This window comes from Quercus robur, chromosome 2 (assembly GCF_932294415.1).
Source record: "Quercus robur chromosome 2, dhQueRobu3.1, whole genome shotgun sequence".
NCBI lineage: Eukaryota > Viridiplantae > Streptophyta > Magnoliopsida > Fagales > Fagaceae > Quercus > Quercus robur.
This window is the reverse complement of record NC_065535.1, coordinates 54,895,353-54,915,000: the sequence shown is the minus strand read 5'-3', so window position 1 is coordinate 54,915,000 and position 19,648 is coordinate 54,895,353. Positions and strand designations below refer to the sequence as shown.

General features: G+C 33.4%; 1 protein-coding gene across 1 annotated transcript; it reads left to right on the top strand.

Moving 5' to 3' along the window:
- Positions 1 to 11,330: 11,330 nt before the first annotated feature.
- Positions 11,331 to 14,094, top strand: LOC126714048 (protein C2-DOMAIN ABA-RELATED 4-like). The gene is made up of 3 exons (XM_050414036.1): positions 11,331 to 11,677; positions 12,909 to 13,004; positions 13,571 to 14,094. Exons 1-3 carry the CDS (start codon positions 11,567 to 11,569, stop codon positions 13,859 to 13,861), a joined length of 498 nt encoding a protein of 165 aa, XP_050269993.1. The 5' UTR covers positions 11,331 to 11,566; the 3' UTR covers positions 13,862 to 14,094.
- The last annotated feature ends 5,554 nt before the right edge of the window (positions 14,095 to 19,648 follow it).

The window sequence follows — 19,648 nt, the reverse complement described above, 5'->3', positions numbered from 1 at the left end:
AATTCAACCTCACCACTTCCAAGAACCTTGGTTTTGCTAGAGTCACCAAGCATAACAGTTTTTTCTTCTTCAAAAGGAGTGTACAATTTGAACCAATTCTTGTCATAGCAGATGTGCCTATTAGCACCAGAATCTGCCCACCACCCTTCAACATATTGCACCATATTGATGTCTGTAATCATAGCCACTAAAGGCTCTTCGGTTACGTTAGCCTGCGGGACAGATTCACGTTTCCGAAATTTGCAAAATCGAGCAATATGCCCACTCTTGCCACAGACAAAACAGGATCTATTAAATTGATCTTGTGAAGGGGGTCCTTGGTTCTTATTGTAATTTTTATTTGGGTTTCCCTTTCCTTGAGGTCTATTATTATTTTTAAAGGCTCTTTTTTTAGGCTTCAATTGAACATTTCTAGGAAAATGATTTTTGGGCATATTATTATTGGATGAAATAAGGTTTACCTTTGTGGTGGAATTACCATTACTCTCTTGTGTCATGAGTGCATCTTATCCTCTAGCCTCCTCCTCCACACGGATGCGTGTGATCAAAGTCTCCAAGGATGTCTCATTTTGTTTGTGCCGCAAAGTCTTTTGGAACTCCCTCCAAGATTGTGGTAGTTTATCAATTATGCCAGCTACCACCAAATTGTCTCCAATCTTTATGTCTTCGGATCTCAATTCTGCCATAATCATTTGGAAGTCTTGTGCTTGATCCACCACCGATTTTCCATCCACCATTTGGTAACGGAAAAATCTACTAGCAGCATACTTCTTTGCACCTGCCTCCTCGGTATCATACTTGCTTTGTAAAGCTTTCCAAATTTTCTTAGCAGAATTGCAAGTTGTATCATAATAATCATAGAAATGATCGACAAGACAATTCAATAGATAAGAGCGACAATTATATTCATCTTTTGTATACTTATCTATTTTTTCTTGATGGAGAATATATTCTTCCTCACTCATCTTATCGGTAGGAACTTTTGACGGATTTTTGTCAGTGAGGATGTAGGAGACTTTGAGAAGACTCAAGTAGAAGAGGACCTTTCCTTTCCACCTCTTGAAATGGGCTCCCTTAAAGCGAAAGGGCTTGTTGAGATCTCCAACAGGCTCATTTGGTTTCTCTTGTGTAGGCTCCATGTGTTTGAATCTCCTTAAAATTGTTGGTGCAAACATAATAATAATGGAAATAATACACAAAGAGAAACTGAATAATACTTTTGAATATTATTGATGTAAAGAAAGGAAATACACAACACTATTTGGACTGAGGCGCGACATTCGCTCTCTTTAAGAAGATTCAAGCCCTTGGTTGGCTAAATCTTGTAACCGGTGCAGACCTTCTCTGACTTGTCTCCCCCAGGATACAACAGCCCAACAAGTGTCGTATGGCTAAAACAACCTCTGCACAAAGTGTTCAAGCCCAAAACTCCACCAGAAAGAACACATTTCCTTGCCAATAATCTCTCTATTTTTTTTTAGTGTGTATTGTAAATTGCAGTAACATGTATTGGGTCTGAATGAGTCTATTTATAGGCTCAATGGGCCTTATGAAATTACTACCCAATTTATTCTGATTAATTAGGTCCAATTATTCTGATGTAGTAGGTGTTACAAGATTAATTGTTGGATATTAATCTGATGGGCTGGAGTTACACAATTAATGGTGAGATAAGGAGTTTCTGAAGAATGAATAGGCCTAAACGGATATTCCATTAAGTGGGTTAATGGCTCTTTATTGTCCATAATAAAAATGGAGTATTAATTCGGGCCATTTACTCACCAACGGATATGGTAATTATTCTGAATGGGCTGTCAAGTAGGAGGATCCAAGGGGCTGATTCATTTCCATTTCTGATACCTCCACTCTTCACCTCCCCCTTGCGCACGTATCTAGCCCAATATCTGAGACAATTCATGTTAACCCATTAATCACCACAATTAAAAAGAATAAAATAGTCTCTCTCCTTTTCAATGTGGGATTAAACATTTTCACAACTCTTCATCTTCCATATTCACTACCACATCTTTACATTTATGTTATAACATTTACTCATTTTAATTGTTTAACATTAAAATGTTCCAACAGTGTGCAACACGATGATAGGGTTTTTAGGGTCCTATTTGTGGTTGGAGTGGGGGACAAGGTGTGTGTCTTTGGAACCCACACTAGTGTGCAATGCATAAGACAAGCCCATAAAAATCTACAAAGAGATTATCTTGGAGAAAGGCCAACAAATTAGCATTACCAATGGTGCCAGATAATAAAGAATGGTGTGTATGAGATTCACATGGACATAAATGTGTGAGGTTCCCATGGATGAATGTGTGGAGTTGAAATGTGGTTCTCATAGATGATGTATAAAAGACCCATGAATGACAATTGGTAAAATAAAACCCTAAGTAAAAGGGAGGGGACTAACCAAAGTACCACAAGTGACTTGGTAGAAGACTCACACATGAGGGGGGAGATTTGTTGAAAAATTCATGTATTAGTAGTATAGTTAGTTGAGTAGTAAAAGTAATGCATTGGATAACAATAACAAAAGTGAGTGATTAATATAACTTAATTGGACCCAATCTTATTGGGTTAGGTTTTTAGATCAAGTACATGTTAATTAACCCCTCAATTGAAGTCTCACTAAAGTATTTTCATAATAAGTAGTATCAGAATCAAGTTAATTCTAGTATGGTGTTTGAGAGAAGGTTTTGTATAAGTTTGCAAATGGTTGACATTGGCAAGGGAGTTTGGTTGTACAAAAGATGATCATCATGCTCAAAGAAAGCTTGCTTGGATTAAAGTGGAGTTGTTGCGACTAAGAAGAAATATTGTTCAATGAAATTTGAGTCAAGCTAGATATTTGTTGGAAATTTTCTTAAATTTCTATTTGGACTTTGATTACCTCTTTGGCTTTTCTTGGTGCAGAAGGAAAGTTGGCTTGATTACTTTCCTGAATTATTATTATTATTATTATTTTTTTTTTTGGTATGCATAGAAGGAACCTTTATTCTTTAATAAGGAAGTAATTAATATTCATTAGATAGAATTTAAAATATTATATATAGATGATAATGCAGTAAAGGACTTGGTGACCTTGGCCTAAGGGTCCTCTCATTCCGTATGAAAAGATGAATAGACTCTTGAATAGACTCTTAAAATGAGAGCCTCTCTCTCTCTCTCTCTCTTTGTCTCTCTCTCTCTGGTAGGCTATCTGCCAAATCACATAATTAAATCTTGAGTGTTACTGCACAATAAATGGTATTAGAGATTTCGCAATCACATGACAAGAACTTTTAATTAAGGATAACAGGAGGAGTAGATGGAATGACCAATTTAACATAACTGTATTGAATTTAATTTTTTTTATAAAAGAAAACATGGTTAATGTTTTATTAGCCAATAGAACAACGTGTTTGAACCTAATTTGAATAAACTAATTCCATAAAAATTGAAAAGAAAAATACCAACCTTATTGTTCATTCTTTGTATCCGTGACCTTTGCTGAAGGTCGTTAGAATTTGATGTCCCATTGGGCCCATTGCCAACCAAGATGGACTAGACAGATAAAGCCATGAAGAATGAACCCAAACTCCAGCATCTTGTTGATGGGATGTGTTGAACGCCTTTTGTCAAGAATTTCGTAGTTTAACTAGATATTTTTGTTATTTTTAATAAAGACATTTAAAATTTAAATGATATTTCATCTTAAATTATTAATGGAATAAAAATTCTTGAAATATTTATATATTTTTCTTTTATAATCAAATAAAGGATATTTACAAATTAAATAGCTAAAACAAAATTAGGAGGACGCATAATACATACCCAAACTATCATAATAAAACAAAATAAAGATATTCGTAGAAGGACTATTGTTTTTTGTTTTTTGTTTTTTTTTGTTTTTTTTTTTTTGAGAAGGAAGGACTATTGTTGAGTAAACTTACATGTGAGTAAAATCCCATATTACATAATAATAAAAAGAGTAAGTAATTAACATAATTGAGTTCAAAATCATAAATTTAAGCTTTTGGATGAAGTGGTATCCTATCCCTATATGTTATGTTAATAAATTCAGATTTATACACATTGATAGACCATCCCTCAAGAGCCCTAATGTCCACATCAACAATGGTAGTCTCACACACACATCTATAAATCGGAAATTAAAACCTTAGCTTATACTATTTTAGAAAACTTAAATAATCAAGTATTAAATATGAACTAAGTTCTCAACAATTTTTCTTTTAAAATAAACTAATAAATTATATGGAAAACCAAAAAAAAAAAAAAAAAAACTCTTCCCTGGAGATTCTTAGGATGCTCTTTGAAAATCAAAGTTTTAACTATAAAATTCAAAGTTGTATTATTTTCTATATTTTCAACATCTTTTGTGTAAATTAATATGTATAAATAGATCTTAGCTTTTTATTATTATTATTTTTTATTAGAGATAGAAAACATACTCTAGTCTAATCTAAGTGTATGTATGAAACTCTTGTTTGGAGACTTGAACCCCGACATTTGCCCCTGACATTTGCCTCTTATCCTATAAGAATTTGTCTTTGTGAAGTAACCATCATGTCAAGGGTACACGATAGTATAGTTCTTAGCTTAGACAAACAAAGAATTCATGAACACAATGAAGCTAGCCAAGATCAATAGAGGCGAATATCTAATTTCTAAAAGTTAAATTACAAAAATAATTAATAATAAACCATAATAATTCTTGGTAATATTAGTTAGATTTAACAAGGTTAGATTTAACAAATCATGAATTTAGTTTAGCATTATTTTGTCAAGAGCATTGTAATTCAATTAGTACCTCCTTATGTCTCCATACACATACATAGAAAACAAGAACAAGAACAAAAAACAAAACTTTATTATTATTATTATTATTATTATTATTATAGGAAGGAAAACATTATTTTGAATGTGAATTAAAATGAAAAATCATATGTATTTTTTTCTAAAACAAAAGAAAGTCACTTAAAAAATTTAGTGAGCAGGAGATTAAAAAAGTTTGGGAAAAATATAAAGAGTAATTGGAAAATAAACTTACATATTATTACCATAGCCTGATATAGATTATAGAATAGTGTGACATGAAAAAATTGCAGTGAGACTCTGCCACTAGTAATAATTACTTACAAAAAAGTCACTTTAATAATTACTACCATCTTAGAGCATTCTCATCAAGGATATCAAAAAATTTAGTATTTAACATCTCAAAAACCTACTTTATTTATTTTAACAACTTACTTTACAATACACCTAACATCAAAGATTTTATATTTTTTATCACTTCATTAATTAAAGATAATGTGAGAGAGAAAAAAAGATAGTGACAGAGAGTCTGGTGAGAAGAAAAGAGGAATAGTGAGAGAGAAAAGATATTTTAATTAAAGTAGTATTAAAATATTATTATATTTATAAGATTTAAGCTACAGTGGATTGTCATATATTTGTCTTTGGAATGAAATTGGTTTGGCTTTCAAAAAAAAAAAAACTACAGTGGATTGTCATACATAGCATTCATTCCATTGTAGCTCAGATGCTAAAAATTTTAACACTAACACATTTGTTGTAGTGTGCTTTTTTGGAATGAGATACTAAAAAATAGTATTTTTAGCTTTTGAGAGCTTTAATGTGAATGCTCTAAGAGTTATATTCTTTTTAAAATGCTCGGTGCTTATACTCTAGATTAGTTTTATCTACCTTCTTTCATTTCTTTTTCAAGTAAAGAGAGATGGTATGGCTAAGCATTAGCATTGGGGGGTGATTGAGCTTCATCCAGGTGTGGGTTGTTAAAATTTTTTAGCAATCATGAATAGTATGGTTGATAAACATAAAAGTAAATATAAAAGTACATGAAAGTACAAAAAAGATGAAAGAGAGAGATGGGAGAGGAGAGAAGAGAGAGAATGAGTTGATAGGATAATTTATATTATTTTATTGGGTTGTATGTAAAATTAAAAACTAAAATATTGGATGTATTGTTAGATTGGTTGGTAAAGTAGATAAAATAGTGTTTAAATATATAAAATAAATATTTTTTTACATCCCCATTGCTAGTTACTGGTGCTCACTGGATTTATTATTTAGTGAAAAAATTGTCCTAGGTTTCTTTTACGCTTATGTGTTAAAAAAAAGGAAAAAATATCAAACATAATTGCAGGATAAAATTGAGCTTTTTTAATTTTTTTTTAAAATATTCTATTTTATAAAGGTCTCCAATTCTACTACAACCTTAAATGTCTCCCAATTCCTTGCAAATTAATGGTAGGACTCCCAACCTAGTGGTGCACAGGTATTAGGTAAGAAGAATATTCGCTAACCTATGGGAGTAGATAGGAATTTGCTAGGTAGATAGCTACCTTGGATTACTTAGCCTACTATATTATGTCTAGTTGTAAATAATAAAAAAATAAGTAGGCAAAATTCTAATTATATTCTTCAAATTTGGTCAATTATTATTTTTAGGCTTTTAAGTTTGTTTGTTTTGTTTTTTGTATTTTAGTCCATTAAATTCTCATATATTATTATCACTTATCCATCCATAAAATTTGTAGTTAAACCCCCCTCTAAAATGACATAATTTTGGATTTTTTCCCTAATTTTTTATACTAAAAATTTAGTTATATTAAAAAATAAAAAATAAAAATTATAGCCCTCATGAGTCTTGTGCGCATGTGTGTGAGAGAGAGAGTAATTTTTGGCAAGACCATCACCCACCACCATGAGTGGCTTGTCAATGTAGAGGGGGACGAAGAGAGGATCTACTTTGAGATCAAGTAGGTAAAGTGAGTCAAATATATCCGAAATTATCCATGTCTCAACCTAAGGGTTCTTTGAAGGTTCTTGATGCTTTACTTTGAAAGTAAATTAGTTTTTGAACTCGCTTCAAAAGGCTGGATGGAGCTTTGAAGAGGTATTAGACAAATTGGGATTCGATTTTAAACTGAAAAATGAGCTGAAATTGATTTTAAAAACTAGACACATCCGTTTTGGGTGGTGACAGAGAAGAGGAAAGTATGCAAAATCTGGCAAGCTTTTGGTTGTAATTTGAATTTTGAAATGGAGGTTTAGAAGTGATTTGTTTTGTGTAGAGTTTGGATATGTTTGGTTTGCATGTTCACTTTTTTTTTTTCCCTTTTTTTCTCTCTCTTGTGAGTCTATTTGTTTCCCATGAAAATAGAATTTTCCAAATTGTTGGCTTAATCCACCTTGAGGTTGAGTCTGATAATGGGGATATGGGCACCAATTGCATTTTGGTGAGTTACGAATTTGAAAAGTTTTGGGATCTTTTTTTTTTTTTTTGAGAAGATTTTCTGGGATAATTTGGGATTGGATTATTGGAATTTTTTGCGGAATTGGACAATATTTTGTAAGATTTGGGTTTGGGATTATTGCAATTGTCTTGTACAAAATCTTTGTACCGTTTGGTAATTTTATTTTCGATTTTCAAATTTATTTATCTAAAAGAAAATATAATAGATTTCAATATTAAAAAATGAATTTTTTTAGAGGCCTGGTTTAATGAAAGATTGAATGGTTGGACTTGGACTAACGGTAATAACATATAAGAACTTAATGAATTAAAATGAAAAAAATCAAATTTAAAGTACTAAAATGACAATTGACTAGATTTAAACGGTGTAATTTCAATTTTTGCCAAAAATATAAAAGCAACAACCCTTAAATTAGCTAGAATTTGTGGTTGTGCACCCTTTTGATTGCTGCCTCTAGAGTCTAGAGCACTATTATACCTTATTATGAGTTATGATTACAATAGAATTGAAAGACTTTATGAAAGAAAAAGAAAAAGAAAGACCAACCGTTAATTGCGGGCACTGTAATAAAAGAATCACACAACTAAGCAAATTATGTTACTTACTATGTTTTTGTCTGAAGTAGGATTACAAAACAAGCTAATCCTCTCATCATTTAGAAACTCTCAATTTGGAATAAAGGTTAGAGTAAGTTAGGATCTTAAAAAAAACATCACTAATTGGACTAAGCGATGTCTCCACATGTTAATTGACTGAATAGCAGGTGAGAGAGTTTTAGAGATAAGTGCAACCGATTAGTCGTTTTCATTACTTACTGGAAAATTAAAAATTAAAAAGGGAGTAGTCAACTAGTCATTCTCATTATTAAAAATATCGAATATATATTTATATATGAAAGGAGTAACCAAGGAAGGTCCACATGGGGTTGGCAAATGAATAAGCATTCAGTACGTAGCACCCTTAATCAGTAATTATTATTATTATTATTTTGTCAATCAATCAGTAATTCAGTTGTTGCCTCGTTGATTTTTTTTTTTCTTGATATCTTATTTAATTTTTAAAGACTTTATCAATTAACATGGCCGGAGCCATTTATGGACTGGGGGGCAATGGCCCCACCTAATTTTTTTTTAAAATAATATAATTATATAACTATATATTTAGGTATTAATTTTAGCAATTTTATTCAATAAAATTATATTTTGTCCCCCTTAATGATTATTATAAGAAAAATGCTACAGTTACAAACTTTTTTACAATTTTTTTACAAATTATTGAGGTAACAAATTCTTACTAGTTTGCATTTAAGTTCATTATTTTTTAACTTACTAATAACCACTAATCACAACAACAATATGTAAAAAATTTTGTAGATCTAATATTTTCTTCCTTTTAAAATCCATAATAAAATTTATCAATCTAAAATCTAAAAAAATATATATATATACAAGCCCAAAATATTAGCCCAACAACAAAAATAACTAATAGGCGATCGCAAAGCTATTTTTTTTTTTTTTTTTTTGAGACTAATAAACTAATTTTACTAAAAACAAACAACTTAGTCCATTAAAAAACTTTAAACAAAATAATTTTGTCCTTACTAACAAAAGACACGTTCTACACACACATAAAATTTAAAAAAAAATTAATAAAAGAAAACCTTTGTTGGCTAAGCAGTAAGCAATAGAACCAAAAGCCAAAGTCACCGCACGTAGCTAACAATAAAACTGCCCCCTTAACTCTAAGTCCTGACTCTATCATTGTCAATTAAGCTAACTGGAACCTACTATTTTTATTTTATTTTTTTTTTTTTTTGAGAAGAGCCTTGTTGAGTTCATGATCTTTTCACTAACCGCTTATTTTATGAATTTCAATCGACCATGCTTTTACCTAAGTGGGGAAAAATAATTAAAAAAGAAAGAAGTATGCTTTAGTTTATTTATTTTAAGAATCGTGCTTTAGGTTAGTTATACATACACAATGTGTCTAACCACGCTCTAAACTTTTATTATTATTATTTGAGAAGAACCACGCTGTAAACTGATTATCGAAGAAAAAAAATTACATTAAAAAATTATGTCTTGCTCCGTTGACTCTAGAGTCTTGAGACTTTGAGAACTACAAACGTAAATCTAGATGCCGCAATTTTACACGGTTTCTGCAAATGCTTGCACATTAAGCAACTGGCTTTTCTCCATGTTTGGCCTTTGACCTATAATAAGTCATGCCTTGGGAATTGGGATGTTTTAATTTAACCGTTTTTAGCTTACTGTACATTGATTCATAAATAAAACTAAAAAAACATTGACTGTACACTGAAATAGTTTAAAGTTATTGAAGCATTTAGCCTATTTGGGATTACAACTCAAATTCACATTTTTACCTTTTTAAACAATATTATACACTTTTTTTTTTTTTTCACTCATATATATTTCAAAAAATTACAAACAACATTACTTAAACTACTCTATCAAACACCCCTTAACTTTAAAAAGATTAAGTATATTTTGTCCCCAACTTTTAAAATTAATTTTATTTTTGTCATCAAAGAATTAATTATGAAATTTCATCTTTTTTTTTTTTTAACACATTACAATGTTATCCTTATTATCAAATTATCAACTGACTCACATAAGAGACTGACGTGCCTAATGGATTACTCAGGTGTTATGTTAAGTAGTTTACATATAAAAAAATGTATAATTTGCCTAAAAACACTATGTCAATAATTTAAATGGCAACAAAAAAACCATGTTAATATGCCTTATTTTGGATAATAATCTCCTCTCATAAGTATGTAAGTTTAAAGAAGAAGAAGGTGTTTAATGTTACAATGATTTCTCTTTATGGTTTCAGTAATCTTAACCTTCATTCTTTTCCATCCCAAAAAAAAAAAAAAAAAAAAACCTTCATTCTTTTAAAGATAAGGTCTTTGGTTGGCTACACAGATAATCAAGAAAAATAAAATAAGGAGTTATGGGCAACTTAGGAGATCTTCTAATAGTGTTAACACATTAATAATAGACTCTATATTAAGCTGATTGGAGATAAGAACTATAAGAGTTAAAATAGTTCAAGCTATGACTTTTCTATAATTTAATAATTATTAAACACATAAAATGTGAATTGGATAATAAATTACGGTTTGTTAATGTAAAATATTGTAAGTCAATTGGCTGAAACCTTTTGGTATTTTTAAGGAAGATATTTAAAGTCGAAAAGTATCAAAACTCCCTAATTTCAATTATTGATATATTAGGGAAAAAAAAAAAAAACTTACAATCCACCAATCTCCAATAAAATTGAACTCCCTGATCTCAGTTATTGATATATTAAAATAAATAAATAAAAACCTTACAATCTACCAATCTCCAATAAAATTTTCGTTGTTTTTAATCACTGTGTAATCAAGGGTAACAAAAAAATTTCACTTAAATTTAAATGAAAAAACAAAACAAAAAACGAAATAAAGAGGGGGGAGAGAGAAGTGAAAGAAGCCTCCAAAGTATAAACTCTAGAAGACAAAGTCAAAGAAGTGTGAGGTAAAAATATAATAATAATAATAGTAGAATGCAACGAGGCGTGTCAGCCGCCTTGGACCTCTGGACAGGTCTGGCCCAAAGCCATAATTATAATTTATAAACTTTGACAAATATGAAATTTTCTTTGGGGGTGATATATGAAATATTATCAACCCCATAGACTTCTCAATATATTCAAATCAAGCATTAGGGTCGGTTTGGTATGTGTATTTAAATAATAATTTTAATTTAAAAAAAATATATATAAATAAAAAAATGTAAAAAAAAAATATAATATTATTTAAAAACTAAATATATATACTTAAACACGTTACCTTACTGCCGTTAATAAGTTTGAAAAAAACAACTCATTCCCACTGAACAGTGACAGAGTCCTTTATGCGCGTATTTCTGGTTTTTACCCATCAAATCAAAATTACATCCGGATCCCACTGGTTTGTTACACTATTTATGAACTGTATAAAATATTGCAACTTGCCAAACCTAGGACTTGGTTTTTCTTTTTCTGATTGAATAGGTCGTGGTTCTTGGTCTTCTTTCTTTGGTTATATTAGGACAATTGGGTTAGGCTTTGATAGTGTCTAACTATTTTTTCAACTAGTTCTCCACTCTGCCTAAGTAAAAGGGTATTCAATATTCAAAGCCATTACATAAAGCAACAAGTCCTTTCATTTCCTTTGTGTTCTACTGGTTTTTTTTTTTTGTCAAAAATTTGTATTTTTTTTCCCTGAGATGGAGAGCCTTTTGGGTCTGCTTAGGATTCATGTCCACAGAGGGGTGAACCTCGCAGTCAGGGATGTCAGAAGCAGTGATCCTTATGTTGTTATCAAAATGGGCAAGCAGGTAAAAAAAGATTTAAGCTATTTTGGCGTTTTCTTGCTTCTCTGTATGCATTTCTTTGTTTCTGGGTTTTTGGGTTTTGATGGTCTTCTCTTGGGACTTATTATATGTTTTGCTCCGTGCTTGTTTTGTGTGAAAACCGCAATCTTTTATGATTGATTGCAAAGGGCTTGATCTAATTTTTGTATTTTAGTAGTATGGTTTTTGGTGTTGAACTTCAAAGCATTTTAGATCATAGAAAATTTAATATAAAGCTTTCAAGACTTGTCTGAGTATGTCCTTGGTTAACATGGTTCTAGATGGGTTCTCAATAAGTAAAATCAATAAAAAATTTAAAGCTCAATTTCTGTCGAAATTAAAAATATTTTGATCTGACAAAGGGTTAGCAAACACGGTTAAAACTGTCTTTAAATTAGTATAGTACCCCTATCGGAATTCGCGCCTACAATGACGGGTGATTTTCTCTACTATTTGGATTTAAAATTTTCTCAAATAGTTTCTCAAATTTTTTTTTTTTTTAATTGTGCTACCAGTTTGCTCAACTGATAAATATGTAGTATTTATTTTCTTTTTCTAAAAGCCAAAAAATTATTAAAAAAAAAAAACTGAGAAATAATAGAAAATCAACAAATTTGTGTATTGCTCCAATGATAAAAAGCCATTACCATTGAAAGTAGGCAGAATAAGAGAATCAAATCCTATTTATATATATATATATATATATATATATTCTTTTTCTCGTTGAAGTATTTGCATCTGAAATTAGGCTTTGTATGTTTGTGTCTCTCGACACCACTGTTTGCTTGGATCGTTATATCTGGACCACAGTAATCAAAACCATGGCTATCAAACTTTTTGTTTGGTTCCACTTCCTCACACCCAAAGGAAAAAAAAAAAAAATCAGCTGAGCTAAATATTTTTTTTATAGTTGAATACTGAGAAACATACCCAATCTTTTGAATCTCTATGTTTTTCTTTTTCTATAAAATTAAATTTTAATTTCTTCCCCTATGTTTTATTAATAAGCAAATATTAGAAAACATACATTTTATTTTTAATTTTTTTATCACTCTCACATATTTGAAATAGCACATGCTACAATGCACTTCTAAAAATTTAGCATTTAGCACACTTGGTGCTAGTGCCCTCGTGTGTGAAAAAAGGAGCAACTGTTTTTGGCTTTTGATGCTAGTTATTTAAACTGATTTGTTGTAAATGGTAATATCTGATGCAGAAGCTGAAGACTCGTGTAGTGAAGAAGAATATCAATCCAGAGTGGAATGAAGATTTGACTCTTTCTGTAGCTGATCCCAGTCTTCCAATAAAGATTGTAAGTGTTATAGTTCTTGTGACATTGAGCTCAATTATATAGGAAACCTGCTATTATCATGATATACATGTTATGTTAAAGGAACTGTAGTTGCATTGTTCATTCCATGATACAACAGAAGAAATCTACAACATGTTCAATATCAGCATGTAATGATATTTAAATCATACTGTTAAATAAGCACCAGGAAAAAAAAATGCAGTACAAATGAGGTTAATTTTACTCAGGAATGAAATACTGTCTCTAGAGCATGATACCCTAAACGAATTTTGTTTTATTATTTATTTATTTATTAATTCTCTACATAGATATTCTATACTGGAACTTCACTAAATATTTGAATTACCGAATGGAAATTTGGTACTTGTTAATTTTAAGATTCAACTAGAAAATCACCTATTTGTGCTTAAATCATGAATAAATATGTATAAGAGATTTCACTAATAATGTTATGGATATGGTACAAGTGGGATATTAAGTCATAGTCCTGTGTACTTCGTTACTTCAATGAGGGAAACGCAAACATTCAATTGATATTCAATCTTCTGAATTCCTTATGATTGCAGTTTGTATTCGACAAAGACACATTTTCTCTGGATGATAAAATGGGGGATGCTGAGTTTGAGATTGGTTCATTTCTTGAAGCCTTAAAGATGCGCTTGGAAGGCCTTCCTAATGGAACAATAATTTCGAGAGTACAACCAAACAGGCAAAACTGTCTAGCTGAAGAGAGCTGCATTATCTGGACTGATGGCAAAGCTGTTCAAAATATGGTTCTTAGACTGCGAAATGTGGAGAGCGGCGAGGTGGAACTCCAGTTACAGTGGATTGACATTCCTGGTTCCCGGGGTTTGTAGATCCATCTACTCTATTAATTTAATGGCTCGCTTATTGTAAATACAGGATTGAAGCATCCTTTTTTGGCAACAAATGAGGCTGTTCACTTTGTTTCCTTTGTTCATAGATGTTAAGAGAGTGAAATTTAGTAGTGTAATCCTCCCATGTATTGTTACCAATCATATGGGATCGGAGTAAACAGAATGGCACAATCGTTTGTTTTCTTTTTAATAAAGACGTGGTTATTGGCTAATTTTCCTTTTTCTTCTGGTTTTCTAATCTATCCATGTGGTGAAATGTCCTAACTGAAGAGCAATCATAGAATTATTAGTTACCTACTTAATTCATGTTCATGAGTATTTCAACCTTTAAGGCCAAACAACTTGTGGAATATACAAAAGTGCCTGAGCAAGGGTGACGATTCTTCTACCAAACGGGCCTTAACCTCAAGCCTTGCACTTTTTCGGTATTTCCTTGAGTTTATGAATGTTCCAACTATCTAATTGATGCAGGGCATTTCAATAGGTTGTTTACATGTGCAGCCTAGACACAAAACAAGTGGCAACGGTGGCTAAGTTAGCCGCCACCCTAGCACTCTTGTAACTAACTAGTTACATGATTGATTAAGTATTGGCTAATAGGATTTAGACACTTGTCAATCATCTAGAAGGCTACTAGTGTCAAACAACTAGTAATTACTAAAATGTAAGTGCATTGTAGAGTAGTTTTTCTATGTGAATGAAATAATCCTTTGAGAGCTTTTCTTGAGAACTTTGTGTTCTTCGCAAAGGTGCCTGACCTCCTATTGATTGTTCTAAGCAATTCAGCTCTTTCATTGTTTCTAAACCAGAAAGCTTTAAAATTGCAGGGTCAAACAAACTTGAGGACAAGTTTGCTTTCAAAGAAAGGGAATCCTGATGCAGATGCATCTACATTGGTGTAGCAACAGCATTTGGTGTGCTGCAACAGAATTAGATTAATGATACAAGGCAACTGTATTAGTCTATAACATCATACGAATCTTGTTGCAGCCAAGAGCACAATTTTTGTGGCAGCCAAGAGCACTTGAAGTCAAGTGCTTCTTAAGAGGGAGAGTCTTGATGCAGGGCATTTCAAGAGGCTATTTACATGTGCAGCCTTGACTCAAAACCAGTAGCAACAGTAGCTAAGTCAACAACCACCCTACTCCTCTTCTAACTAACTAGTTATTTAGTTAGATAATTGATTAAGCATCCAATAGGATTTAGACACTTGCCAATCATCTAGACTGCTATCAATGCCAAATAACTAGTATAAGTACTAGAATGTAAGCACTTTGTAGTTTAATTTTGTATGTGACTGTAAATAAGTCTTTGAAAGCTTTTCTTGAGAATTTTGTATTATTTGAAGAGGTGGCTAGCCATCTCTCAATTAGTTCTAACTTCTAAGCAACTCACATCCCATTTAGTTCTAATTCATATCACAGCCCATCATTTTCCCTGCATCGCTAATCAAAGTCTATCATAAACAATCGATGAAGCTTTCTTATATCTAGTTTGGAATTTTAATTGATTGCAAGAATCTAAGTACCAAACCACTTAATACTTTGAAGTAAAACATTCAAAATTTTCCAAGGGACATATCAAACCAACTAATGTCATGCAAATAAAAATGTAAAATTCCAAATTAGATATAAGAAAGCTTCATCAATCGTTTATGATTGACTTTGATTAGCGAGGCAGGGAAAATGATGGGCTGAGGTAAAAAGAAATTCAGTGTTTTTGCCTCTTTGGACCAAGTTCTGAAAAATCATGAAGTGCGACTTGATTGTTGTTTGGGCAGCGATGGTGACAGAGGATGCTTCCATGAAGGAGCTTTTGTTTCCCTAGCATTGATTGAGACTTCGAGTTGCCCAAAAAAAAGAAAAAGCCTTTGCTATCTTTTACCATAAAATACCATCATGGACAAACATTACATAGATGTTTTCCTCTCTCTCTCTCTCAAATTTTTTTTTTTTTGTGTGTGTGTGTGTGTGTTGGGGGGTATAAAAAAAGTGGTGAAACAAATGGTATAAGAATTGCAGTCACAAAGAGCAGGTTATAACCCCTTTGTGATGTGAACGGCGAAAAAAAGAAATTACAATTGTGAAAAAAGTTGTGAAAAAATACAATTACGAAAAAGTTATGAAATTTATTATAAATATTTTTTTGCATAAACTGGGAGATTTATTGAAAATAAACACAGGAACACATTAACAGAGTTTTACAACACAAACAGAACAGCCACACAGGACTGAATAAACAGAAAGTAAACTACAACTCCAACTACACAGTACAAAACAGTAACAGAAACATGAACTAAACAGTTGCAGACACTACACGGGATGAGACAACCCATGGAATCCCAGTAAAGACATTGTAACAAAAAAGGTGGGGCATGTGTCATATAGAATCTCTCTCTCTCTCTCTCTCGTTCTGAGATGCTCCCCCTTTTGCCAACCTATCCAAACATGCTCAATGGCCCTGCAATCCAAGATTAAGTTAGTAAATTCAAGTGGGCAATCTGTATTATAAATTGGATAAATTGTTAAAAGAATTTGATTCCAAGTTCCCTTTATTTGACCACTCAGAGTCGGAGGTCGGAGCGGTGGCTTAGTGGTTAGGTTTGGTATGTGATATGGGCTCTAAGTTCAAATTTTCGAAGGCTGAATGAAGCCACTGTTGCTCTAATTGAATCTAGGTTCAAGTTATTGCTTCACATTTTTAATTTATTTCTTAGTGGGTATGGATTTATTATATGGTGGGGGTGCTTGTGCTTTATCTTTTTATTCATTCGTTAAAAACAAAATTCCTTTATTTAAGGAAATTGAACAAAGAAACTACGAGGGAGTTCAAAACATCTTCAATCCCAAGTAAAGTCTCAACTCTTTCTTCTCTCTTTTCTATCCAAACGTATAAAATGTTGAAAATGAGCAGCCATGTTTGGGCCCTTTTATCTTTCCTCACGATCCATACATTACTGAAGCCCAATCTCACTTTGTATATACCCATCAATGGGGCCTTTCAACTTCCTAAAAATAAAAATATTAATCTTCAGAAAAAGAGATAGGAAAAAAATTCCAAACTTGCCGGATAAAAAACAAATTGGTAAAACATAGATCCGAAATCTTAATACAACCATTTAACAATTAACACAACTCGGATAGTTTTTTTTTTTGATGGGAGATGCGTGAACTTTATTTGAAAAATCAGGAATAAAATATAGCATCTTGAATCACTAAAGATTCAATGAACGGTGGACAATCTACCACACAAGTTACAAGAGAGTCAATATCTTTTGCATGTGCTGCAAGAGCATGGGCGGACTTATTGGCTTGCCTTTTCACATGCGAAATGTCAAAGGTCCTAAACTCATGCAACCTAACACTTGTCCCTGCCACTATAGTAGAGATAGATATTGGAGCATTGGTGGGGTCCGCAAGTGCATGGCATGCAATACGTGAGTCTGATACAAAAATGACGTCCTGTACTCCAATGTCTCTAGCAAACAGAATAGCTTCATCCAAAGCCTTTGGTTCGGCTTCCAAAGGACCTAAAGGGAGCGGCATGCGTTTACTCATGGCAGCCACCACGGAACCTCCACGATCTCGAATAATAACCCCGACCCCTATCATGCCAAGACTTGGAAAGACAGCAGCATCCACGTTTGTCTTATACCATGGAAAATTAGGTGGGGTCCACCGAATGTCAGCATCTTCTTTGAACTTGGAGGGCCGTTGGTGAGCAAGCTGGTACTCTCCAAGGATAGCTCGAGCACGTACCAGGATGTCACGGGGTGACTGGCGGGCGACTCCAAGCCGAGTTTTGTTCCGATCAAACCAAATGCACCACGCCGTCGTGACGGTGAGCTCAATAATCTCGGTGCCGACGTGCTGGGTGAAGAGCAGGTCCCACAAGAAGTCCATGAAATCTCTGTATCTAATCCCAGTTCTATCAAAAGGCAAATCAGCTAAGGTCCAGACTTCTTTAGCTAGATGGCAGTCCCAGAACAGGTGTCCAGTAGTTTCCGGGTCGAGTTTGCATGCATCACATGTGGAGTTATCCAAGACATGTCAGTGGTAGAGATTTGCTTTTGTAGGGAGGATATTTTTGCACGCCCTCCAGGTGAAAAGCTTTATCTTATTCGGAATGTGGAGATTCCAAACCTGCCTCCAAAAACGGGTTTGAAGCTCGCCATGGGAGGCTTCCGCAGCCGAGTTTCCTTGAGTCATGGATATGGCCACTTTGTATGCACTGTTCACCGTGAACTTTCCTTTTGGAGTATATGCCCATATTATACGGTCCCTTGGCTTGTGTTCACTTAGTGGAATACCAAGAATACATGCGGTGTCCTCTGGAGAAAAAAATTCGCTAATTAGATTTTCATTCCACTCCCCCACTGTTTGAGTCAATTAAAGAGCTCACCTTGGTGTCGTCTGGAAGAAAGGCTGGTGGAGATAACACCCTGAAGGTTGAAGGTCGCGGTAGCCAACGATCCCTCCAAATGCCTATATTTTCACCATCTCCCACCTGCCAACGGTAACCTGCCTTTAGGATTGGCTGGGCCGAGAGGATGCTCCTTCATGCATATGATGGCCTCATGCCCAACTCAGCATGCAGAAAATCTGTGTTAGGAAAATACCGAGCTTTTAAGACCCTGTGGACCAAGGAGTGGGGATTATTTTGCAAGCGCCACCCTTGTTTGGCTAGGAGAGCTAAATTAAACGCTTTTAGGTCCCGGAAACCTAGCCCACCTTTCTCCTTAGGAGCACACATTTTTTCCCAACTAAGCCATGCCATTTTATTTTGACAATCCTTCTGGCCCCACCAAAATCTGCGTATCATCCCAGTCATGTCGTCACAAAGAGAGTCAGGAAGCTTAAAGACACTCATAGTGTAGGTTGGTATGACTTGTGCAACTGCCTTGATAAGTACTTCTTTGCCTGCTTGAGAAAGTAATTTCTCTTTCCATCCTGATAGCTTGTTATCAAGCTTCTCCTTCAAAGCCCTGAATGTGTTTTGTTTAGATCTCCCCACCAGAGAAGGTAGACCCAAATAAGTCTCATGTTGGTGAATAACCTCTGCCCCAAAACGGTTCTTGATTTCTTCCTGCATGTCCTGTGGAGTGTTCCTGCTAAAGAAGAGAGCTGTCTTTTCTTTATTTAGCAGTTGGCCCGAAGCCTATTCATATATTGTCAAAAGATTCTCTAGATGGCTGCATTGTTCCGGAGTGGCTTGGCAGAAAATGATACTGTCATCTGCAAAGAATAAATGGGAGATCCGTGGGCCATGGGGACAAGCCGATACACCTCTAAGAATTCCAGTTGATGTGGCCTGATTTAGAAGTGCTGATAGACCCTCTGCACAGAAAAGAAACAAGAAAGGGGAGATGGGATCCCCTTGTCACAAGCCCCTAGAAGGGGTTATGTGACCCCGGGGTTTTCCATTAATTCTGACAGAGTAAGTAACAGTGGTAATGCATTGCATCATAAGATTAACCCATTTGTCATTGAAGCCCATTTTTTCCATAATTTTTCCTAGGTAATTCCATTCAACACGATCAAAAGCCTTACTCATATCAAGTTTTAAGGCCATCTCACCAATCTTACCATTAGTTTTTTTGCTGAGGTAATGCATAGTTTCAAAAGCAACAATGACATTATCAGTGATGAGGCGATCAAACATGAAGGCACTCTGGTTTTCACTAATAATATGTGGCAGAAATTTTTTTAGTCTATTGCCAATAACTTTGGATGTGAGCCTGGAAAGCACATTACATAGACTTATGGG